The 23080-nt window shown below is 39.8% G+C and overlaps 1 protein-coding gene and 1 long non-coding RNA gene across 2 annotated transcripts; one reads left to right on the top strand and one right to left on the bottom strand.

The window, feature by feature from the left end:
• Positions 1–3436: 3436 nt before the first annotated feature.
• Positions 3437–7783, bottom strand: LOC138417137 (uncharacterized). The gene is made up of 2 exons (XR_011247997.1): positions 7699–7783; positions 3437–3531 (listed from the first exon to the last, which is right to left on the bottom strand). It is a non-coding gene; the product is annotated as an uncharacterized lncRNA (long non-coding RNA).
• An 8100-nt stretch (positions 7784–15883) lies between these two features.
• On the top strand, positions 15884–18063 carry DEFB129 (defensin beta 129). The gene is made up of 2 exons (XM_069548906.1): positions 15884–15941; positions 17609–18063. Exons 1-2 carry the CDS (start codon positions 15884–15886, stop codon positions 18061–18063), a joined length of 513 nt encoding a protein of 170 aa, XP_069405007.1.
• Positions 18064–23080: the final 5017 nt, after the last annotated feature.

Here is a 23080-nt window from a genome sequence, read left to right as displayed (position 1 = left end):
TATATTAAAAACCTTCTCATGTTCTTAGATAAGAGTACATAAATAGAACCTAGATTACATAAAGACTATAGGGACAAATACTGACCACAAAATTTTCTCAATTAATTGTAATGACAAATACAGTAATACTGCTTTGTGCTGTGCTTAGTTGCTCAGTCTTGTCCAACTCTTTGTGACCTCATGGACTGTAGCTCGCCAGGCTCCTCTGTCCATGGGGATTCTCCAGGCAAGAATACTGGAGTGAGTTGCCATATCCTCCTCCAGGCGATCTTCCCAACCCAGGGATCAAACCCAGGTCTCCCACATTACAGGCGGATTCTTTACCAGCTGAGCTACTAGGGAAGCCCTAAAAAGAGCTTAGGAGAGGGTAAATGAGTTACTAAACAATAGGCATAAAGTTTCAGTTAAATAATATGAATCAGTTGTAAAGACCTTCTGTGTGATATTGTACCTATACAATAGTATACTGCACACTTGTGTAACATTATAATAAATGCACATCCGTATTTTCTAACAGGGTAGGTAAATGTTAAGTATGGCTTCCCTACTGGCCCAGATGGTAAAGTATCTGCCTGCAATGCAGGAGACCCAGGTCGATCCCTGAGCTGGGAAGATCCCCTGGAGGAGGACATGGCAACTCACTTCAGAATTCTTGCCTGGAGAATCCCATGGACAGAGGAGCCTAGGAGGCTACAGTCCATAGGATCACACAAAGTACTGGAGCTTCAGCTTCAGCATCAGTCCTTCTAATGAACAGTCAGGGTTGATTTCCATTAGGATTGATTGGCTTGATTTCCTTGCTGTCCAAGGGACTCTCAAGAGTCTTCTCCAACACCACAGTTCATCAGCCTTCTTTCTGGTCCAACTCTCACATCTGTATGTGACTACTGGAAAAACCACAGCTTTGATTATATGGACATTTGTCAGCAAAGTGATGTCTCTGCTTTTGGATACACCATCTAGGTTGGTCATAGCTTTTCTTCCAAGAAGCAAGCATCTTTTAATTTCATGGCAACAGTCACCATCTGCAGTGATTTTGGAGCCCAAGGAAATAAAATCTGTCACTGTTTCCATTTTCCCATGAAGTGATGGGACCAGATGCCATGATCTTAGCTTTTTGAACATTGAGTTTTAAGCCAGCTTTTTCACTCTCCTCTTTTGGTTTCATGAAGAGGTTCTTCAGTTCCTCTTTGCTTTCTGCCATTAGGGTGCTATCATCTGCATATCTGAGTTTGTTGATATTTCTTCCAACAATCTTAATTCATCCAGCTTGGCATTTCACATGATGAACTCTGCATATAAGTTAAATAAGCAGAGTGACAGTATACAGGTGCCACTAGTGGTTATAAAAAACAAAACAAAACAAAACCCACCTGCCAGTACAGGAGACATAAGAGACACAGGTTCACTCATTTTTAAAAAATTTCATTTAGTTCTTTTATATTCACTTCTGGTCTCTCTTCAGTTCAGTTCAGTTCAGTTCAGTTCAGTCGCTCAGTCCTGTCCTACTTTTTGCGACCCCATGAATCACAGCACGCCAGGCCTCCCTGTCCATCACCAACTCCCAGAGTTCACTCAGACTCAAGTCCATTGAGTCGGTGATGCCATCCAGCCATCTCATCCTCTGTCGTCCCCTTCTTTTCCTGCCCCCAATCCCTCCCAGCATCAGAGTCTTTTCCAATGAGTCAACTCTTCGCATGAGGTGGCCAAAGTACTGGAGTTTCAGCTTTAGCATCATTCCTTCCAAAGAAATCCCAGGGTTGATCTCCTTCAGAATGGTCTCTCTTAGGACTGTTCTAAAAAGGACTTCGATTTAGGGAACCCCAGTTATATAATATAAACTTTGTAATCTACAAGAAAAAGAAATGTATAGTAAATCTAAGTCTTGATTTTTACCTTTCTATTGTTAAAAAAAGTAATAATAATATACAGAGTTTACAAAAAAAAAAGAGAGAGAGACACGGGCTCAATCCCTGGGTCAAGAAGATCCCCTGGAGGAGGGCACGGAAACTCACTCCATCCTTCTTGCCTGGAGAATCCCATGGACAGAAGATTCCATAGGGTTGCAAAGAGTTGGACACGACTGAAGTGACTTAGCATGCACACACATGGAGAGATAAGGCTCATTGATTTCTTTATCCAAGATGAGTAAATGTTAGCTTCATGAAAGCTACTTATGACTAATACTTCAACCAAGCAACATCAGTGGAGGTCACCACAAAAGGTTCAGTTCTGTTCATTTAGAAAGCATTTCCTACAGGCATGACTTACTAAAAATTTTACCTAGTTCATGAAGAGCTTTTTAAATATGTCCTTCTCAATTTATAAGGCTTTAAATTTCATTCCTTTTTAAAAGTTTTTAATTTCAGCTTTATTGAGGTATAACTGACATAAAATTGTAAGACATTTCTAGTGTACATTGTGATGATTTGATATATGTATACATTATGAAAAGAATCTCCCACCTAGTTAGTTAATACATCCATCACCTTCATGTTCTTTTGTTTGTTTTGGTGAGAATACAAGTTCCACTCTCAGCAAACTTCAGTTATACAGTACAGCATTGTTAACTATAGTCACAGTATTTTCCATGAGAAGTGCAGACATCATTCATCCAAATAGCTAAAAGTTTATAAATTTCACAGTATTGAAACAGACTATGAAATTCTTTCAGAGATCCCAAGAGTAATATTTTCCCAGTTGTGTCAACTGGATGTGCAAATTGCTACTAAAAAGGGAGATGGCACATGAACATTAAATGAGCTTCAAATGATGTATTGGAATTATCATTAGCTGTTATCACTGGTGATTACACCTGCCCCAAAAACTATTTGTGAAAATATTCAAACGTCTTGCCTTTTCCTAATAAATTTTTGGTTGCTAGTCAAGCTCTCTGTATTCATTCCCAAACACACAAAGCTGAGACATGCAGATCTGTTTAGACCTAAGAAATTTCATTTAAAAGAGCAGTAATACCTGAAATGCTATGAAATACTACCTCACATAGAAAATGGAGGGACTAACTGCCACTTCTACCAATATCTTCACTTCATATCTGTATCAGCCATGTTGCTAGCATAAGGCCCAAAACATGAAAAGTATTCATTTACGTTTCGAGTGTTAAAAGAAATGAGCGAATACATGAACAAATAAATCCAGGGGAAAGTATAAGACTTTATTACGTGGAAAATCAAGTTCACAAAAGTAGTAGATCAATTTCTTGCCCCTCCCCGTCGGATTAGGGGGCCCTTTTGATTTAAGAAGAAGAGAGGAGACCAGTGGAACAGCACTCGGTTTATTGTGGAATTGTGCCAAGTGTGACAGTGGGTAAGATAACATAGTCCAACTTCAAATCAGGCTTGCTTGAAGGTTCAGGTTGTTGTATGGCCTGCTGATATGTATTCTTTTTGCTTTCACTGATGCAACATAGTTTTCCTTTTGTACATGGTTTGTCATATATTTCCCCCAACATGCATTTCTTCTTGCAGTAACCTGCTATGGTACTAAAGCATTTTCTGGACCGCGCTGTGTCTGTGCACAGGAAACAGCAATGAACCAGATTAGTTCCTGAGACAGAGAAGAAGAGTTATGTGATTCCCCACAAGCTATGGCCTCCTGTGGTCCCAAAGTGAACCTTATGATGAGAGAAAACTCAGTCTCCTCCTTGAAAGTCATCCCAAATTCAGACACGTAAAATCCCAGGTTCCTAGCCAATGTTCAGAGTCAGCACCCCATCAGCCCTAGGCAGTATCAACTTGTCACCGGGGCACAATTCAGAGTCAAACTAGCCTTTAAAAGAACATCACAGATAGAACTTTTAAAGTTAACAGTTTCGTTAGGCTTCACACTCATTGATATGGGCAGCAGAAGTCTCCCTTGCCTGATACTTCATGGATCTCAGCATATTGCTGTTGAAAACTTCCTTCATTCTTTTCACAACATGGCTCCTCCTATCTCCTCTCTTCTCCTCTCTTCTCTCTCTCTCTCTCTCTCTCTCTCTCTCTCTCTCTCTCTCTCTCTCACTTGCTTGCTCTCGCTCTCTCTCTTCCCATCTTCCTTTTGATCTCAAATAAATATGTTGTCCACGGATCAAACTCAATTCCATGTTTGGCTCTTCTCCCACACATTCAAACTGTCACCTATTCAGAGTATTGCATGGAGGTTGTAAAGCTCCTTTTCCAATTCTTTCTTTGCCCTTATAAAGATGAAAACAAAGATATGATTCTCCATATTCTAAGGTCCACAGCCAGGATCATCTTTGAAGGTTAAAAGGACATTTATAGGGCCACAAGAAGACAACCTACCTTCCTACAGCAGCAAGGAAGAGAATTCTCAAGGTCAGAGCCCTCACTATGACTTCGGTGCTGCACTTTAGTAAACTCATGTAATCCTTGCATAAATACAATCACTGTGGAACTGAGTCATTATCCTTATGTGGTAGATGAAAAAACTGATTTTCAAAGGGAATAATTAGCTCATGTCATACAACTAGGCAATGAGGAAGACGTATTTTAACCTCACATCTACAGGACTCCACAATCCTGTTCACATTACTGTTCACATTACTGTTGTAATATAGGCTGAAAATGAATTTAAATGGAAAAAGAGATGGCCAGATTCCTGGGTGAAAACTATGTTCACCATCGTAAAGGTAATGCTAGATGATGGAAGGAGAGGACTTCTGAGAGTTCAGCCCCAATTTCTTACCTTTCTGGAACCTGTCTTCTAAGACAGACTCAAGTCAGGCACCCAGGGCAGTGGGTCCTTTAGATGATCTCAGCAAGATATCAACTATCTTGAAGGCCCTGCCCCTAGTCCTGTGAATAGTAATATTTCCTCGAATTTCATGGTGCATTTGGACAAGTTACCTTCAGATACCTCAAACAGCAGGATAAGGAGGACCAGAAACAGCTTCATGCTTACAGACTTCCCAAGACAACCAGGCAGCAGAATTTCTTTGTCCAGTGATCTGTGTCACACAGTCACAGAGAGTCTTTCAGGATGAGACACGGCTTTGGATGCTATTAACGTTCTGAGCTCTAATTTTAATCCACATGGAAGAAGATGAAATTCAAGTCCACCCCCACTTTCATTCCCAAATATGGAGTTCACAGTCACCGAATGTTTCATCACATCACATTTACTCCCCCTTCCTCAGGACATGAGCTCCCAGAGAACAAGAACAGTGATTTCTCCACCTGGGCCATCAGCCCACTTGGGTCAGAGTGGGTTGGCCATACATCTTGGTTTGTGTGGGTCAGTTCTAGTTCATTCCTTCTCTTCCAATGTCCCATCCAACCAGTACCACCTTTCACTCACGAAGGTAATTCATCTGGAAAGTTGAATCATTAACTGATTCAGGTAAACACATAAGCATGTGCAATAATAATTTTATTCATTTATTTATTTTTGGCTGTGCTGGGTCTTCATTGCTGCTTGCAGGCTTTATCTAGTTGCAGTGAGGGGTGATGCTTTCTAGTTGCAGTACACAGGATTCACATTGTGATGGCTTCTCTTGTTGTGGAGCAACAGGCTCTAGAGCATGAAGGCTTCAGTAGTTTTAGCACAAGGACCATAGGGCACAGGCTCAGTAGTTGCGGCACACAAGTTTAGTTGCCCCCATGGTTTATGTGGAATCTTCCTGGAGCAGGGATCAAACCCGTGTCCCCTGCATTGGCAGGTGGGTTCTTAACTATTGGACCACCAGGGAATAATTTTTTTAATGTATGAAACTTTCAGAAAATTCTCTAAGAGAAAGATTGCTTTTAGGTTTGACTAGATAAATTGATGTTATTTCAGTTTCCCATAATGTCTTACCATCCAGTAAAGCTCAATTCCAGGGCTTCCCTGGTGGATCAGTGGTTGGGGGGGGAAAAAAAAAAACCACTTGCCAATGCAGGAGACGTGGATTCAATTCCTGGATCAGGAAGATCCCCTGGAGAAGGAAATGGAAACCCACTCCAGTATTCTTGCCTGGGAAATCTGAAGGACAGAGGAGTCTGGTGGGCTGCAGCCCATGGGGTCCCAAAAAAGTCGGACACAACTTAGCGATTAAAACAACAACAAAATTCAATTCTACAACTAAAATCTTTCAAAGATCAAGTCTCTTTAGTATGGTGTTCAACTCACTCGGAACTGGTTCTCACTCTCCTCTCTTGAGCTTTTTTTTTTTTTTTACGAACCAGTTACATTTCTGCCAAATTAGTGTTGGTGCCCCTACTCAACTTGTTACTTCTATAACCCATTGTTGTTCAGTTGCTAAGTTGTGTCCTACTCTTTGCAACCCCATGAACTGCAGCACGCCAGGCTTCTCTGTCCTTCACTCTCTCCTGAAGTTTACTCAAATTCATGTCCATTGAGCCAGTGATGCCATCCAACCATCTCATCCTCTGTCACTCCCTTTTTCTCCCGCCCTCAATTTTTTCCAGCATCAGGGTCTTTTACAATGAGTCAGCTCTTCACATCAAGCAGCCAAAATATTTGAGCTTCAGCTTCAGCGTCAGTCCTTCTAATGAACAGTCAGGGTTGATTTTCTTTTGGATTGACTGGCTTGATTTCCTTGCTGTCCAAGGGACTCTCAAGAGTCTTCTCCAACACCATAGTTCAGAAGCATCAATTCTCCAGCAACTCAGCCTTCTTTCTGGTCCAACTCTCACATCTGTACATGACTACTGGAAAAATCACAGCTTTGACTATGCAGACCTTTGTCAGCAAAGTGATGTCTCTGCTTTCTAATACGCTGTCTAGGTTTGTCTTAGTTTTTCTTCCAAGAGGCAAGCATCTTTTAAATTCGTGGCTGCAGTCACCATCTGCAGTGATTTTGGAGCCCAAGACAGTGAAATCTGCCACTGTTTCCACTTTTTCACCATCTATTTGCCATAAAGTGATGAGACTATATGCCATGATCTTAGTATTTTAAATGTTGAGTTTCAAGCCAGCTATCTCACTATCCTTTTTCACCCTCATCAAGAGGCTCTTTAAATTCCTCTTCATTTTCTGCCATTAGGAGTGGTGTCATCTGCATATCTGAGATTGTTGATATTTGATTCCAGCACATTTAAATCTCTCTTTACAAATATTGCCCTACCTCATCTACCTAATTGTCCCTGTTGAGCTCCTAATTTTCCTTTAAGACCAAGTGCAATTATCTCTACATCTGTGAAAGTTTCCCTAGCCCAGTGAAATAGAGCTGCAGACTCCCTTTTCGTGCCACCACTGTGTTTTGTAAGTATTTTTGTTGCTGGTCACACCATGTCATTTTCCAATTATTTGCGATAATCTATGAATATGAGCTGCTTTAGGGGGTTTCTCAGTGGCTCAACAGTAAAGAATCCACCTGCAATGCAGGAGATTCGGGTTTGATCCCTGGGTAGGGAAGAGCCCCTGGGTGGGCATGGCAACCCACTCTAGTATTCTTGCCAGAAAAATCCCTTGGACAGAGGACTACAGTCCATGGAATAGCAGAGTCAGACACAACTGAGCTACTGAGCATGCACGCACATGAATCCCTTAAAGGCAGGTCACTGGTCTAGTCTGGAGTTCAGTTTGGAGTTCTCAATACACAGCACAAAACTCACACTCTATTTTCAGTATATAATTACAAGATGATTTCAAAGTACTGAAAAATTATTGCTCAATAAATTACCCCCAAGACAGTAATAAAGTTAATTTAGATGTTTCCTAAAGAAAGTTGCTTACCTTGTTTTATGATTTGTGGACACCAGAAGCTTGAATTTATAATAATTAGGGCCCATCCAAAGATCTTTCTATGACAGTACCGGGAAGAATTTTGAAATTTGTGAAGGCAATATAAATATATGTTGAAGATGATTAAACTAGTATCATAGTACAAAGTTAGGATCAGGGTTAAGAATAAGTATTACGTATAGCTTAGTATGGTTTTCCCTGGTAGCTCAGCTGGTAAAGAATCTGCCTGCAATGCAGGAGACCCCAGTTCAGTCCCTGGGTTGGGAAGATCCCCTGGAGGAGGGCATGGCTACCCACTCCAGTATTCTTGCCTGGAGAATCCCCATAGACAGAGGAGCCTGGAGGGCTACAGTCCAAGGCGTCACAAAGGGTTGGACATGACTGAGGGACTAAGCACAGCACAGAACAGCACATAGCTTATTAGGTTGACCAGTAACCAGAGCGAATTAAGTTTGTCAGGGAGGAAAAAAAGTTTGTCAGGGAGGAAAGATTGTCAAATATTGCTCATATGTCAAGATGAGCAGTGAGAATTGACCAATGGCCCCACCAGATTTGCACTTGCCTCATTGGTACCCCACTCGGTCTCAGCTCATTTCTCAGCTCCACCTCTTTTTTTTTTTTTCCTGGCTATGCCATACAGCATGTGGGATCTTAGTTCCCTGACCAGGGATGGAACCCATGCCACCTTATTGGGAGCACAGAACCTTAAACCCTGGACTTCAGAGAAGTCCCTCGAGGGTTTAAGATGTCCACAACCTTTTAATGTGTGTCTGCATGCACACATGCTAAGTTGCTTCAGTCATGACCAACTCTGAAGGACCAACCTAAGGAATGTAGCCCACCAGGCTCCTCCGTCCATGGGATTCTCCAGGCAAGAATACCGGACTGGGTTGCCATTTCTTCCTCCAGGGGATCTTCCCTACCCAGGGATCAATCAAACCCTCATCTCCTGCATTGGCAGATAGGCTCTTTACCACTAGTGCCACATGGGAAGTCCCAATCTGGGTCTACTAGATGACAAATGCATTTTATGTGCATTACTTACTTTTATCCTTGCAAGAACACTATGAAGTAGGAATTAATATTAACATCTCTTTTTAAAATTGTTAAGCCACAATTTAGGGAATTAGTAATGTGGCCAATGTCACACAACTAGTGAGGAATGAGCTAGGATCGACACAGGTCTGCATAAACCTTAAAGTAAAGGTCTTAGCCATTGTGCTAACCTATGCTAACCTATCTCGCTGGCTGCCTTCTCTGAGTCAATCTTTGGAAGACTGAAGACAAAACATTCAAATACAAGATATTGCTTTGTTCACAAAATTTATTGGTAATGCACTTGGTGGGACATCCTTCCCCCATCCATGTCCTTATATTCTACTCACAACTCAGAGAGGAACCTATCTTTAGAGAAATATCTGTATTGAGAGAACTAACATTGATGATTTCCAAAGATGACATTACTACTTCCTGAAAATGGTATCACCTACCTACTTCAACAGATTCCTAAGTCTGTTGATCTGTTCAGCTGTGTCAACTCTTTAATATCCAAGAGGCTTTATGCAATCTTGGCTAGGCACAAAAAGCCCATAGTCTCCTCATTTTCAAGGTCTTTTGTGGCTAAACAATAGATTTTCCCTTTGAGTAGGCTGGAATGGATAATGAAACGTTGCTTTCTAGTCATGATCAGTTCAAAAAAATCACTCAATTTACTGTAGCTCCCATTGAAATCCATAGCAGTACAAACTGCTTTTAATACCTTACTTATAAATGACCTTTAATGTGTTTCATCACTCAGAAATATTCTCTGAATCCTACTTAAGATGTTATCTTTCCAAACAGAGGAGGCTGGCATGCTCTAGTCCATAGGGTCACACAGAGTCAGACACGACTGAAGTGACTGCACACACACACGTCATTTAACTATTGCTCTCCTTTCGTCCAGAGCTATTGAAGGATTAAATATTTTAAATACACAATGTCATGGTTTTGTCTCCACGCTACAGTGAGTTTCAGGTTATTTCATTAAATCAAAATGAATCAAAGGTTTGATTTGGGTTTTTTTTTAGTATTGATAGTTGAGTAATACCATGATAGGTGGATCTAAAATAGAAAAGATAGCACCCTGGCCTTGATGCAGAATTCCATAGCATGACAAAGTAAGAATTTTCTCCAAATGAGATGAGGGGTGTGTGTGTGTGTGTGTGTGTGTGTGTGTGTGTGTGTGTGTCTGCCCATGTCTGCCTGACTTTACTCTCTGGCTGATGAAAGTTGCCAGAGTAAAGAGAAAGATCATCGATTAGTCTTGGGTGACTTAGGTTGACTTTGTTTATAGTATGATTTGAACAGAAAATCACATACAGGTCCATGACAGGTAGGCTGTGCCCAGGGCTAGTTTCTCTAAATAATTCTGTATTTTGGACTTTAGTTAAATAAAAACATGAACAAAGCAGGCCTGTCAATCAACAAGTGATATGTCAGAAGCCTTCATGTTTCAGCCTCTATATACCAAAACCCAAGTTAAGCTCAATTAAACATTGGTTTCCTCTCTCAACAATAAAAAATTTACAGCAGTAAAAACAAATAAGTTATATGTACAATTTTGAGCCACTTCTAAATGTAGAAAAATAAAAATGTGTTGATATTGATATTTAAAGGTAGGTAGAATATAATGGTCCCCTAAAGATGTTCACATTCTAGAACCCAGAACCCATGAATACATTATGTTACATGGCAAGGGAGAATTAAGGCTGTAGATGGTATTAAGGCTGCTAATCAGCTGACCTTAAAATAAGGAGACTGTCTTAGATTATCTGGATGGGTCCAGTATAATAACAAGGATCATTGGGGAGTTGGGGCAGTCAGTGTCAGGAAAAGTTTGACAATGTCACCTGACTAGATTTGAAGATGGAGGAAAGGTCCATGAGTTCAAATATTCAATCCTTTAGAAGCTGGAAAAACAAGGAAAGATTTTCTCGTAGGCTCCCCAAAGGGAATACAGCCCTGCTGACATCTTGCTTTTAAACCCAGTGAGATTCATTTGGGATTTATAACCTTCACAACAATAAGATGATAAACTTGTGTTGCTTGAAGCCACTAATTTTCTTTTGTAACTTGTAACAGCAGCAAGAAGTGAAGTCGTTCAGTCGTGTCCAACTCTTTGCGACCCCATAGACTGTAGCGTACCAGGCTCCTGTGTCCATGGGATTTTCCAGGCAACAGTACTGGAGTGGATTGCCATTTCCTTCTCCAGGGGATCTTCCGAACCCAGGGCTCGAACCCAGTTCTCCCATATTGTAGACAGACGCTTTACCGTCTGAGCCACCAGGGAAGTCCTAAATTTCATACCAAAACGTCAACATTCCTTACAATGATCTAGAAAAGCTTCATGACTGGTCCAGGTGATAGTAAAGAGAAAAAAAAAAAACATGTATTGTCAAAAAGGACAATATTTTTCACAAGTTTCCAAACCTGAACTGAGACTCTATTCACAGAGGATAATCAATATCTTCTAGTCTAGAAAATAAATCCTGTGATAACTCAGTTTGGGGATTTTTCTGGAGAGTTTCCTAAGGTTTTAAAATCTAAACCAGAGATACATTTCATTCTTTGATAAGACACTCCAGAGAAATCAGAGTTATCTCTAGGCCAAAATACAGCTGGATACAAGAGAGGAAAGCTTGTAATCCCAGAAGGACCACATATACCTTCAGATGTCCAGAAAAATGAAGAAAAAAAATTTTCCTGTAAAAATAATTTCAGTACTTCCTTGGGGGTCCAGTGGTTAAGAATCCTCCTGCCAGTGCAGGGAACACATGTTCAATACCTGATCAGGGAAGATTACATATGCCATGGGGCAGCTAGGCCCATGTGCCACAACTACTGAAGCCTGTGCACTCTAGAACTCATGCTCCACAACAAGAGAAGCCATTGCGATGAGAAGCTCACACATCACAACTAGAGAGTAGCCCCCAACCTCTGCAACTAGAGAAAGTCCACACAGCAACAAAGATCTAATGCAGTCAAAAATTATAAAATTATTGTTTTTAATAAATAATTTTAGTGTAAATATGTTATCTTGAAAAGCTATCCATTGAGAGAAAATTGTATACATAGGGACAGGCTCAACAAAATACTTAGCTCAGTTAGAGTTACTTCTGATTTTTTAAGTATAAAACAATAGTTACAGGTACAAGCTGGATTTAGAAAAGGCAGAGGAGCCAGAGATCAAATTGCCAACATCTGTTGGATCCTAGAAAAAGCAAGGGAATTTCAGAAAAACATCTACTTCTGCTTCATTGACTACACTAAAGCCTTTGACTGTGTGGATCACAACAAACTGTGGAAAAGAGATAGGAATACCAGACCACCTTACCTGCCTCCTTCAAAACCTGTATGCAGGTCAAGAAGCAACAGTTAGAATCAGACATGGAACAACAGACTGGAAAAGAATACATCAAGGCTGTATATTGTCACCCTGCTTATTTAACTTGTATGCAGAGTACATCATGCAAAATGCCAGGTTAGATGAAGCTCAAGCTGGAATCAAGATTGCCAGGAGAAATATCAATAACTTCAGATATGCAGATGACAATACCCTAATGGCTGAAGGCTAAGAGGAACTAAAGAGCCTCTTGATGAAAGTGAAAGAGGAGAGTGTAAAAAGCTGGCTTAAAACCCACATTCAAAGAACAAAGATTATGACCTCTTGTCCCACCGCTTCGTGGCAAATAGATGGGGGGGAAATGGCAACAGTGACAAATCTTATCTTCTTGGGCCCCAGACTCACTGCAGATGGTAACTGCATGAAATTAAAAGATGCTTGCTCCTTGGAAGACAAGCTATGACAAACCTAGACATCATATTAAAAAGCAGAGACATCACTTTGCCAACAAAGGTCCATCTAGTCAAAGCTATGATGTTTCCAGTAGTCGTACACAGATGTGAGAGTTGGACCATAAAGAAAGCTAAGTGTTGAAGAATTGATGCTTTTGAACTGTGGTGTTGGAGAAGACTCTTGAGAGTCCTTTGGACAGCAAAGAGATCAAACCTGTCAATCCTAAAGAAAATCAACCCTGAATATTCATTGGATGGACCCAAGCTGAAGCTGCAATACTTCAGCCACCTGATGCAAAGACCCAACTCATTAGAAAAGACCCTAATGCTGGGAACGATTGAAAGTAGGAGGAGAAAGGGAAGACAGAGGATGAGACGGTTGGGTGGCATCACCGATTCAAAGGACATGAGTTTGTGCAAACTCCAGGAGACGGTGAAGGACAGGGAAGCCTAACATGCTGCAGTTCATGGGGTTGCAAAGAGTCAGACACAACTGAGTGACTGAGCAACAACAAATTAGAAAATGTTTGGAGCAATAAAATTAATAAACTTCATAAATTATGGATAAATTTTCAGGTCAGTCAAAATTCCATTCTTAATCTACCCATCATATCAGACTAAGGCAATAAAGGATATTAGGCATTTTTCCCAGTTAAAATACTCCATTTGATATTTCTGCAGACTTTGAAAAACCCATTGCAGTCATGCATATTTCCCCTTTTCTTCAATCATAAGCTCCATGAATGGCTAAGCTCTGGTTTTCATTGACTTCCATTCATGTTAAATTCATGCATTCCAGATTTCAAGTGTCACCTAGTGGACAAAGCAAATTTTCTTACTAGCTATCCAAATATCACGAGTTTCAAAACTTTAAAAGAACTCCTAGGAAATGACAAACATCATACTTTCATAATTGTTCTGTAAGACTTCAAAAGACTGACCAAAGAATTCTCTAGTATCAAGGAAAATCTTAAAAATTCAAAAGGAAGTAGAGACGGCTACAGTTTTTACCCTGTGTGGGCAACTCTCAAAAAAATGCATGTGCACAGTGTCTTCCAAGATTAAAAATCACATCAGAGAATTCCCCAGGGGTCCAGCGGTTAGGACTCAGAACTTTCACTGCTGAGGGCCTGGGTTTGATCCCTGGTTGGGGAACTATTTAATAAGATCTCAAAAGCCATGTTGCACAGCCAAAAGAAAAAAATCACTTCTTGACACACCTATGTCAAGCAAATCTGATGTTAATTTAGAGAAAGCTTCAAATTGACTGGTCTTGGAGTGAATTTTAGTGTGAACAAATCACACTAAAAAAAAAAAAATTTGGACTAATAAAAGATATTTGAAAATAGACTGAGTAGTAATTGTTAAATATTATGGAAATTTTATTAATTTTGCCTAGTGTGATGATATTATGTTTGGCTATGTTGGAAAATAACCCTTTTTTTTTTCAAAAAAAATATTTATTAGAATGTATAGAAATGGAATATTATATTTATAATTTACCTGAATTGTGGCTCAGCTGGTAAAGAATCCGCCTGCAATGTGGGAGACCTGGGTTCAATCCCTGGGTTGGGAAGATCACGTGAAGAAGGGAAAGGTTACCCACTGCAGTATTCTGGTTTGGAGAATTCCATGGGGTTGCAAAGAGTCAGACACAACTGAGCGACTTTCACTCTGAAATATTTCAGCAAGAAATAATGGGTCAAGTTCCAAAAAGAAGTGTAAAATATATATATATATATATATTCTAACCAGCTGAATACTTGTAGAAATATTGGACCACTATTTATTAAGAAGCCTGAATTTTGCTGTGAGAAGCTGATGATCTGAGCCACAGTCAGCTCCAGGTCTTGTTTTTGCTGACTGTATACAGCTTCTCCATCTTTGGCTACAAAGAGTGTAATCAATCTGATTTTGGTATTGACAATTTGGTGATGTCAATGTGTAAAGTCGACAGTTCAATGCCAAAAACAATGATCAATTAAAAAATGGGCAGAGGATCTGAATAGACATTTTTCCAAAGAAGACATACAGATGTCCAACAGGCACATGAAAAGGCATTCAACATCACTAATCACTAGGAAAATGCAAATCAAAAGCACAATGAGATATCACCTCACATCGGTTAGAATATCTGTCACCAAGAAAACAAGATAGATGTTGGCAAGGATAAAAACGGTAAGGAGAAAAGGGAATCTATGTACACTGTTGGTGGGAATGTAAATTGGTTCAGTCACTCTAGAAATAATATAGAAGTACCTCAAAAAGTTAAAAATAGAACTACCATATAGTCCAGCAATTCCACTTCTGAGGATATATACAGATATCAAATCATTCCCTGGTGGGTCAGATAGTAAAGAATCTGCAGGAGACCTGGGTTTGATCCCTGGGTCAGGAAGATCCCCTAGAGAAGGAAATCGCAACCCACTCCAGTGTTCCTACCTGGGAAATTCCACAGACAGAGGAGCCTGGCGGGATACAGTCCATGGGGTCACGAAGAGTCAGACATGCCTGAGCAACTAACATCTTCACTGCTACTTGAAACTAATATAATGTTATATGTTAATTACATTTCTTTTTTTTTAAGAAGCTAAAGTCATGCCAAGAACTGCCTCCCACAAACTAATTCAACAAACATATATTGAGATCTCATGTTAATTCAGCACCCATGGAGAAAACAGAACAGAAAAGACAAAGTCTCTATCCTCCAGGAGTCTATGGCTATAGCAAGCCCTGTTCTTCTGATTCTCATACATTAAATGTCTCAGGCCTAACTCTAGGCTCACAAAGGGTAAAGCAGATACCTTAAATAAATCTTAAGAGATGTAAAGAGCTTGTGTTTTCTTTCCTGTCTTATGTGTCTTATAATTCCTCCCAGGATTAAGAACAGGAAATTTCTTGTGAGGTATTCACGTAGTCATTCATTGGAAGGACTGATGCTGAAGTTGAAGCTCCAATACTTTGGCCACACCTGATGTGAAGGGCTGACTCATTGGAAAAGACCCTGATGCTGGGAAAGATTGAAGGCAGGAGAAAGGGACGACAGAGGATGAGATGTTTGGGAGGCATCATTGACTCAGTGGACATGAGTTTGAGCAAGCTCCAGGAAATGGTGATGGACAAGGAAGCCTGGCGTGCTTCAGTCCATGGAGTCACAAAGAGTCGGACACAACTGAGCAACTGAACTGAACTGATTCTCAAACAGTTTCATGGAAAACACAATTGCCATGAGCTTTGGCTGCACTTGACTGCTCAGAGCCTAAGGCCATGAAGAAGCCAATAAAGGCTGGAGCTCAAGAATATGAACCCAGATCCAAGGCTTCTTCTCTGACACCCAGCCATGAAGCTCCTTTTCCCTGTCTTTGCCAGCCTCATGCTACAGTGGCAGGTGAACACAGGTAATGTGAAATCCTGGGTCTAAGAGGGAGTGGTTGGAGGAAGCAGAGATTTGGCAGTCCTGGATAATGGAAACCCAAAGAGATACTGAAAATGAGATGCCCAAAGATACAGCTGAAAAGTTTATATTGCATCAGTCATTCACCATCCGTCATGTAGTCCCACAGGCTCCAAACCCAGACTGTGTCTGATGGGGATACACATGGAGCTACAAAGGAAATAGGGTATTGTTTGTGAACTCAGAAATTACTCAGTATATAAAACTGCCTCCTTGCCCCCTACATAGGATCACCTGGGATTCCAGCCAAGTCTACCCCATTTTTGCTCTATTTCTAATTTAAACTATCTCTGAGTAAAAGGTTCGATCAGTTTATACTTTGGTGTAATAAGAAGGAAGACCTTAAAATTATGCTCAAAAAAAAAAAATCTACTCTCAGGATTCAGTGAACAGGTCTATGTTCTCCATCTCAACTTTTTCAGACTTCTACAGAGTTCCATTCCTTTTCTCAGCCTTTGTTTTACTGGAAACCCCCAAATTACCCACAAGAGCCTCTGGGAACACATCAGGGCAAATGGCTAAGTCAGAAGATTGGGCACTGTTTTCTGCAATGGAGACAGAAGCATTGAGACTTGTTTCAGAATACAAGAATCATCCAGATTTTAAACGGGCAAGGGGTCAAGGAAGGGAAAGTAAAAGAGTAGTCAAAGACCTGTCTAATTTTTTTATCTTGGGACCCTAAGAAAAGGGTTATAATATAAGTAAGTATGGTTGTGTCGTCTCTGGTAAAGTCAAATTTGAGTCTCAAATCCCACATAAGATAGGGTTAATCAGTGTAGCTGCTTAAAATACAAGTATTTTACTGTGTTATCTCTGGTGAGAAACAATATTGAAATGCCTGTGAACAGTAGGTGCTACATAAATCTCTTGTGTTTTATGGAAAATCTGTTGAATTGTTGAGTGAAGGAGAAGCTTCTGGATTCGGAAAAAAAAAAAAATAGATGAACCATTAGGATGGAAAAACATCCAACAGATGAAGATGAGACACTACACTAAGCAGGAGATTTAGAGATAGAGATAACAATGCAGGAATTATCTTCATAGAGATGAGGTTAAGGCTGTGATAATAAGATCTCTGAGGGACATAGTGTCCAGAGAGGATGAAAATGATAGAACATCATGCTGCAATTAACCACAGGTCAAGTGATTGTCGAGGAGGGTGAGGTCATAGACCACTGAGTTTGGCAAGATGCCAGAACTTCTGAAAAGTCCAGTTGATTCTCTTTTGAAACTCTTTCTTGGGTTACTTTTATGAGAGATTTTACTCTTCTCTGTATTTCCTAGGATCCTGGGAAGAGATAATGACACTCAACAAGTGCCTAAGATGTTATATATTGGAGATCTAAAATCTTAACCCTGAAGCAAATGAGTTTCCTTTTCTTCTTAAGGTTTTAATTATTCAATGAGAAGAGACTAGAGATTTATTTTGGATTTCAGAGATATACAAAGACTCTCTTGGCCTGCCTGTTGCCTCCATCAACGTCCCTAACCACTGTACTTTAAATTTAGCATTAACAAATTCAGTCTGACTCTATTCCTCTCACTCTAGCAATTTTAATATCACATCTAGTTATTAACCTTAGCACATTATTTTCTGTTTTATTTGTGCAGAATATTTTGGCTTGAGAAGATGCGTAATGGGTTTGGGGAGATGCAAAGAGCACTGCAACATGGATGAAAAAGAGTTAGATAAATGCAAAAAGAAAAAATGTTGTATTAGATCAAAAGTGGTTCAACTGATAAAAAACTACATACAAAATGAAATGCTCCACGTGCTTAAAGAGGACTCTCAGGAAGTGCTAAAAATTACCAAAAATGTTAGTGTCATGATGCAGACCAAACATCACAATTTATCTGTTCTGCCCAAAATCAAAAGTGCCAATGCTTTTGCCAACATCAACACCATTATCATCCCAAATGCCACCATTGTGAACTCTGCCACCACCAACCCCGTGAACTCAGGGAAGATAATACACACTGCTACTTCTACCAAAAAAAGAAGAGATTCAGGCACTGACTCCCCACCACCAGCACCACCTCCATCGTATACACTTCCAACAGCATGACTGGAGCTGGAGAAGCAGATGAGCAAGGATTCGGGTCTATCTCTTAAAACACCAAGTTCCTCTTTATCTATTCTGTCTATAAACTGAGACATAGAACTGTTTGCTCTGTTATCAGTCATTCAATAAACACTGTTCAAGCACCCACAGTTTATATAATTTTATCTTTCTCACAGGAGCCTCACAGAAGAGACAGAGCTAGAAAATAATAGAATTTTAGTTTACATGCTCAGGAGAAAGTGAGCAACAGAAATGCTGACTGTGTTGAATTTAACAGATCGATGGGCCAAAGTAAACCTCTATAACAAAAATTTATGGTTCTCGTACTATGTGTTTTTCTTGGGGTGATAGGAATGAAAACAGCAGACATATTTTCTTTTTCCATAGATTTTTTTTTCCCATAGAAAGACCCATATAAGGTGGGGAGACCAAGTTTACTTTCTCCACAGAAGAAATTCATGAGGCCACTTAAGATAAAAATATGGGGTGGGGGGAAGGGGAAGATATGACTCTGTCTCTGATCCAAGGCATTTTCAACCAGATTCCCAAAGGGACGACAGGTAAAGCAGTGCTTCCAGTGGATACAGGCTCCAAACCACAAATGCAAACCATGGAGGTAATTTTTAATTTTCAAGTAGCCACATTAAAAAGGTAAAAATAAATAGGTGAATTGAATGTTAATGATACATTTTATTTAATGCATTGACATTTCAGTGTGGAATTAATGTAAAAATTATTTGAAATATTTTGCCCTTTTTTTGGTACTATGTCTTTGAAATTTCTTATGTATATTACTGTTACAGCATATTTCATCATACTAGTCTTATTTCAAGTGCTCGAGAGTCCCGTGTGGCTTAAATTTCCAGCCTCTAGAACTATGAGAAAATCCATCTCTCTTGTTAAAGCCACCCAATCTATGGTATTTTGTTATAGCAGCCCAGGCAGACTAGTGAGACATAAAGAGATGGTATTGGAACTTCGTTAATGGCCCATTGACTAAGATTCTGCACTCCCAAAGCAGGCAGCCCTGGTTCAGTCTCTGATTAGAGAACTAGATCCCACATGCTACAACTAAATGTCCCGCATGCTGCAGCCAAGATCAAAGATCCCAGATGGTATAACTGAGACCCAGCACAGCCAAATAAATAAATAAAAATAAATATTGAAAAGAGTAAAGGAGAGATGATATCCTTTTCCTCCTTCTTGCTGAGCTCTGGGTAAAAATTAAAGGTAGGAACAACAGATGCCTCTTAAAAGACTCCAAGCCTCTCTGCCTTCATTCTGGGTTTGTCAATAAGGAAAATTGAGCAACCTTAGTAGAATTTGTATACTTGAATTGAAGATATCAGTTTATATAAAGTTACAGTAAGATGTGTAGAAGATGAATGACTTTCACTTTTCATTCACTTTTATAGTAAGATGTGACTGTTTTATTGTTAACTCTGAGAATAAAAGCCACAGAATGCATAGTAAAAGGCAATAAGCATGGAACAAATGTTTAACAATTGTCAGACAATTTGAATTTTTACACACAAACTGGGTTTGAATTTACTAATAAATACCAAAAGTTGCTATTTTAGGGTGAAAATAAAGGAGTCCCTTTGTGCTCAGCACCCTGTGCACACACTTTGCAAGCGACAGCAATTGGAGTTTGACTTCAAATTCCAGCATATGGGTTAAATTGTGTTCAGTCATGTCCTACTCTTTGCAACCCCATGGACTGTACCCTGCCAGGCTCCTCTGTCCATGGGATTTTCCAGGCAAGAATACTGGAATGAGTTGCCATTTCCTCTTCTAGGGGATCTTCCCAACCCAGGGATTGAACCCACGTCTCCTATATCCCCTGTGTTGGCAGGTGGGTTCTTTACCACTGAGCCACCTGGGAAGCACTAGGAGTTGAAAGGACCACAGCGATTATCATTGCTTTGGGAACAGCTGCAATTGGCTATCTAGCTGACAAAAGATTTTATGTTAAGATTACTGCAGCAAATCTATGGTAAGCATTCACAACCAGAAAAACAACTTCAAGACAGTATATGCTTTTAACTTGAAGATTTAGAAAATAAAAGCTATATGATAGTGGTTTCTTTAAATTTAGAATAATAACCTTTGTCAGCAAAGTGATGTCTCTGCTTTCTAATATGTTGTCTAGGTTTGTCATAGTTTTGTTCTCTTTAATTTCGCTTTGGAGATTGGATATTTATCAACAAACTGCTCTCTAAAGTATATTGTATCAAGTTAAAATCACAGGAACAGTACAGAGCTGTCCCTGTTTTGCTTCACTTTTGCCAAGTAGCTAGAAGGCCTATTTTCAAGGACTGGGAGCTAATCTAGATATTCCATGAGTACTCAGTAAATTTACCCAGTAGCCAGTTAGACAGTCTAACCAAATCTGTTTGACCTGATGGCAGAGCTTTCTGCTTTATCATCTGCCCACTGCCCAACTTCAGATCTCATCTGAAGTCTAATAAATACTGGCGCTCCAGGCAAGTAACACAGGTAGCTCTGTCCTATCCACCCCACAGCACTCTCCCCAGGCATGTCCCCATCCTTCAGGCAAGAAGTTCTTGCCTCTGGCTTTTGCTGCTGTCTTGTTCCTCACTTTAAAAACCTTAAGTAACCTGAAATTCTCCATATTGAGAAGAGAGTGATGGAGCGGAGGGGAGACAGAAACAAAAGCACTAGGTACATCTGTTTTTAAATGGGAGGAAAATTTTTAAATGCCCATCTATGGGAAGAGGAAGAAATGAGAAAGAGGAGAGGTTTTTAAAAGAAGCTAGACTTCTCTGAATATATCCTGTTTTGAAGATTTGACTTAGAAATTATTTAAATATTTTACCTAATATAAACAGGTAAAGTGTGTATTGAATTGATAGCATAACCACAAATAAAAGAGCTATTTGAAGTAACAGACATTTGAAATAATCTCTCATTCTGTTTGTAAAAAGAAAAGATAGGAAAAGTAAAATACATGTTCATCAATAGAAAGTACTAGTTGCTCAGTCGTGCCAGACTCTGTGACTCCATGGACTGCAGCCCACCAGGCTCCTCTGTCTATGGGATTTTCCAGACAAGGATACTGGAGCGGGTTGCCATTTCTTTCTCCAGATCTTCCCGACCCAGGGATAGAACCTGGGTCTCCTGCACTGTAGGCAGATTCTTTACAGACTGAGTCATGCTGGAAGCCCCAATAGGGTCAATCAAAAGGTTTAACTAAACCACTGTATGTTCATATATATAAAGTTATGTAAAATTAGAAAAAAATAATGGAGATCTATATTTTTAGATATAAAAAGAGCTCTTAGACATGTTAAATTTTAAAAAGGAAGCTGAAGAACAATAAGTATAGGATGATGCAATTATTTATTTTCTATAATTTATTATAAAAAGTGAAGTGAAAGTCATTCAGTCATGTCCGACTCTTTGCAACCCTGTAGACTGTACGGTTCATGGAATTCTCCAGTCCAGAGTACTGGAGTGGGTAGCCATTCCCTTCTCCAAGGAATCTTCCCAACCCAGGGATTGAACCCAGGTCTCCCACATTGCAGGCAGATTCTCTTGGATTCCTTACCATCTGAGCCAGCAGGGAAGTCCATAATTTATTAATATCATAGGGTAAATTTAGCTGTTTTTCCTTTCAGTGTACAGTTCTATGAATTTTAACATCTTTAGATTCATTCAACCATCACCGCAAACAGGACATTGTTTCATCACTCTAAAATATACTACCTTGTATTCAAACTCTAATTGCACCATAACTCCTGGCAACCAGTGATCTATTTTTCATCCCTATAGTTTTGCCTTCTCTGAGAATATCACAAAAATGGAATGTTTGAGGCTGACTTCTCTCATTTAACATGGCTTTAAGATTCATCCAAGTTTCCCAAATATATTAATATCAATAATACATTCCTTTTTACTGCTAAACAGTATTGTATTCTAAACATTTAATACTGGTTTTTTATCCTTTCACTCACTGAAGGACATTTGGTTTGTTTGTAGTTTTTTTGACCAACATAAGTAAAGTTGCTATAAACATTTGGCTTATATATTTTTGTGTTATTAAAAGTTTCCATTTCACTAAGGTAAATACCCAAGTATTTACCTATTTATGCCTATTTATGCTAGGTTCTATGGTAAAGTACGTTTAACTTTAAAGGAAACTGAAAACCAGTTTCCAGAGTGACTATGGAATTTTGCATTGCCACCCCTGAAAATTAATCAATGGAAACATCTTGCAAAATGGAGCCGAGAGGTCAGAAGGCGGAGCTCTCCTACTCTACCACTCAAGGTTAATTGCATTATCCACAAGAAGAAAGTTAATACTTTACTACTTTACTACCCAACAGGAAAAGGAAAGAATTTCTCCTTGCCTGGCTATAGCCTTACCAATGACAAAACTGTCACTATTCAGCCAATGAAAAAGCCACTACGCTTTTCAGTGGCCTTTCAGTGCCCAGTTTACTCCCACAAACTGATTTTAACAGCCTCTCTCAACTCCCCCTTCTTCTCTATAAAAGAATGTTTTCTCTACTTTTGTTCTCTGGGCTTGCCTGTGGTTTGCAATTGATTTATGCATCTCACATTGTAATTCTTTGCTGTTCCTGAATAAATCCATTTTGCTTGTAAAACAACTGGCTGTTTTATTGTTTTGTTGCAGGAAGGGGGATCCCTTCTAGGGCCCAAGAGTAGGCTCTTGTCTAACACTTGGAAATGAATAGTATGAGAAGACACACATGCTGACAAAGCAAGAGATGTAATTGGGAAGGGATGCCCAGGCTGAGAGCAACAGGATAGGGGAACCCGGGGGAACTACTATGCCCATGAGGCTTGCAGCCTTGAGTTTTATGGTAATTGGATTGTTTTCCAGGTTGTCTCTGGCCAATCACTCTGATTTGGGGTCCTTTCTGGGCGTGTGCATGGCTCGGCCAAGATGGTTTCCAGAGAGGATTCTGGGAGGTTGGTAGGACAAATGGACTGGAGACTCCTCTCTCCTTTTGATCTATCCCGAATTTTTCTG

The sequence above is a fragment of the Ovis canadensis genome, chromosome 13 (assembly GCF_042477335.2).
Source record: "Ovis canadensis isolate MfBH-ARS-UI-01 breed Bighorn chromosome 13, ARS-UI_OviCan_v2, whole genome shotgun sequence".
Lineage (NCBI taxonomy): Eukaryota > Metazoa > Chordata > Mammalia > Artiodactyla > Bovidae > Ovis > Ovis canadensis.
This window is presented reverse-complemented; position numbering and strand designations above follow the sequence as displayed.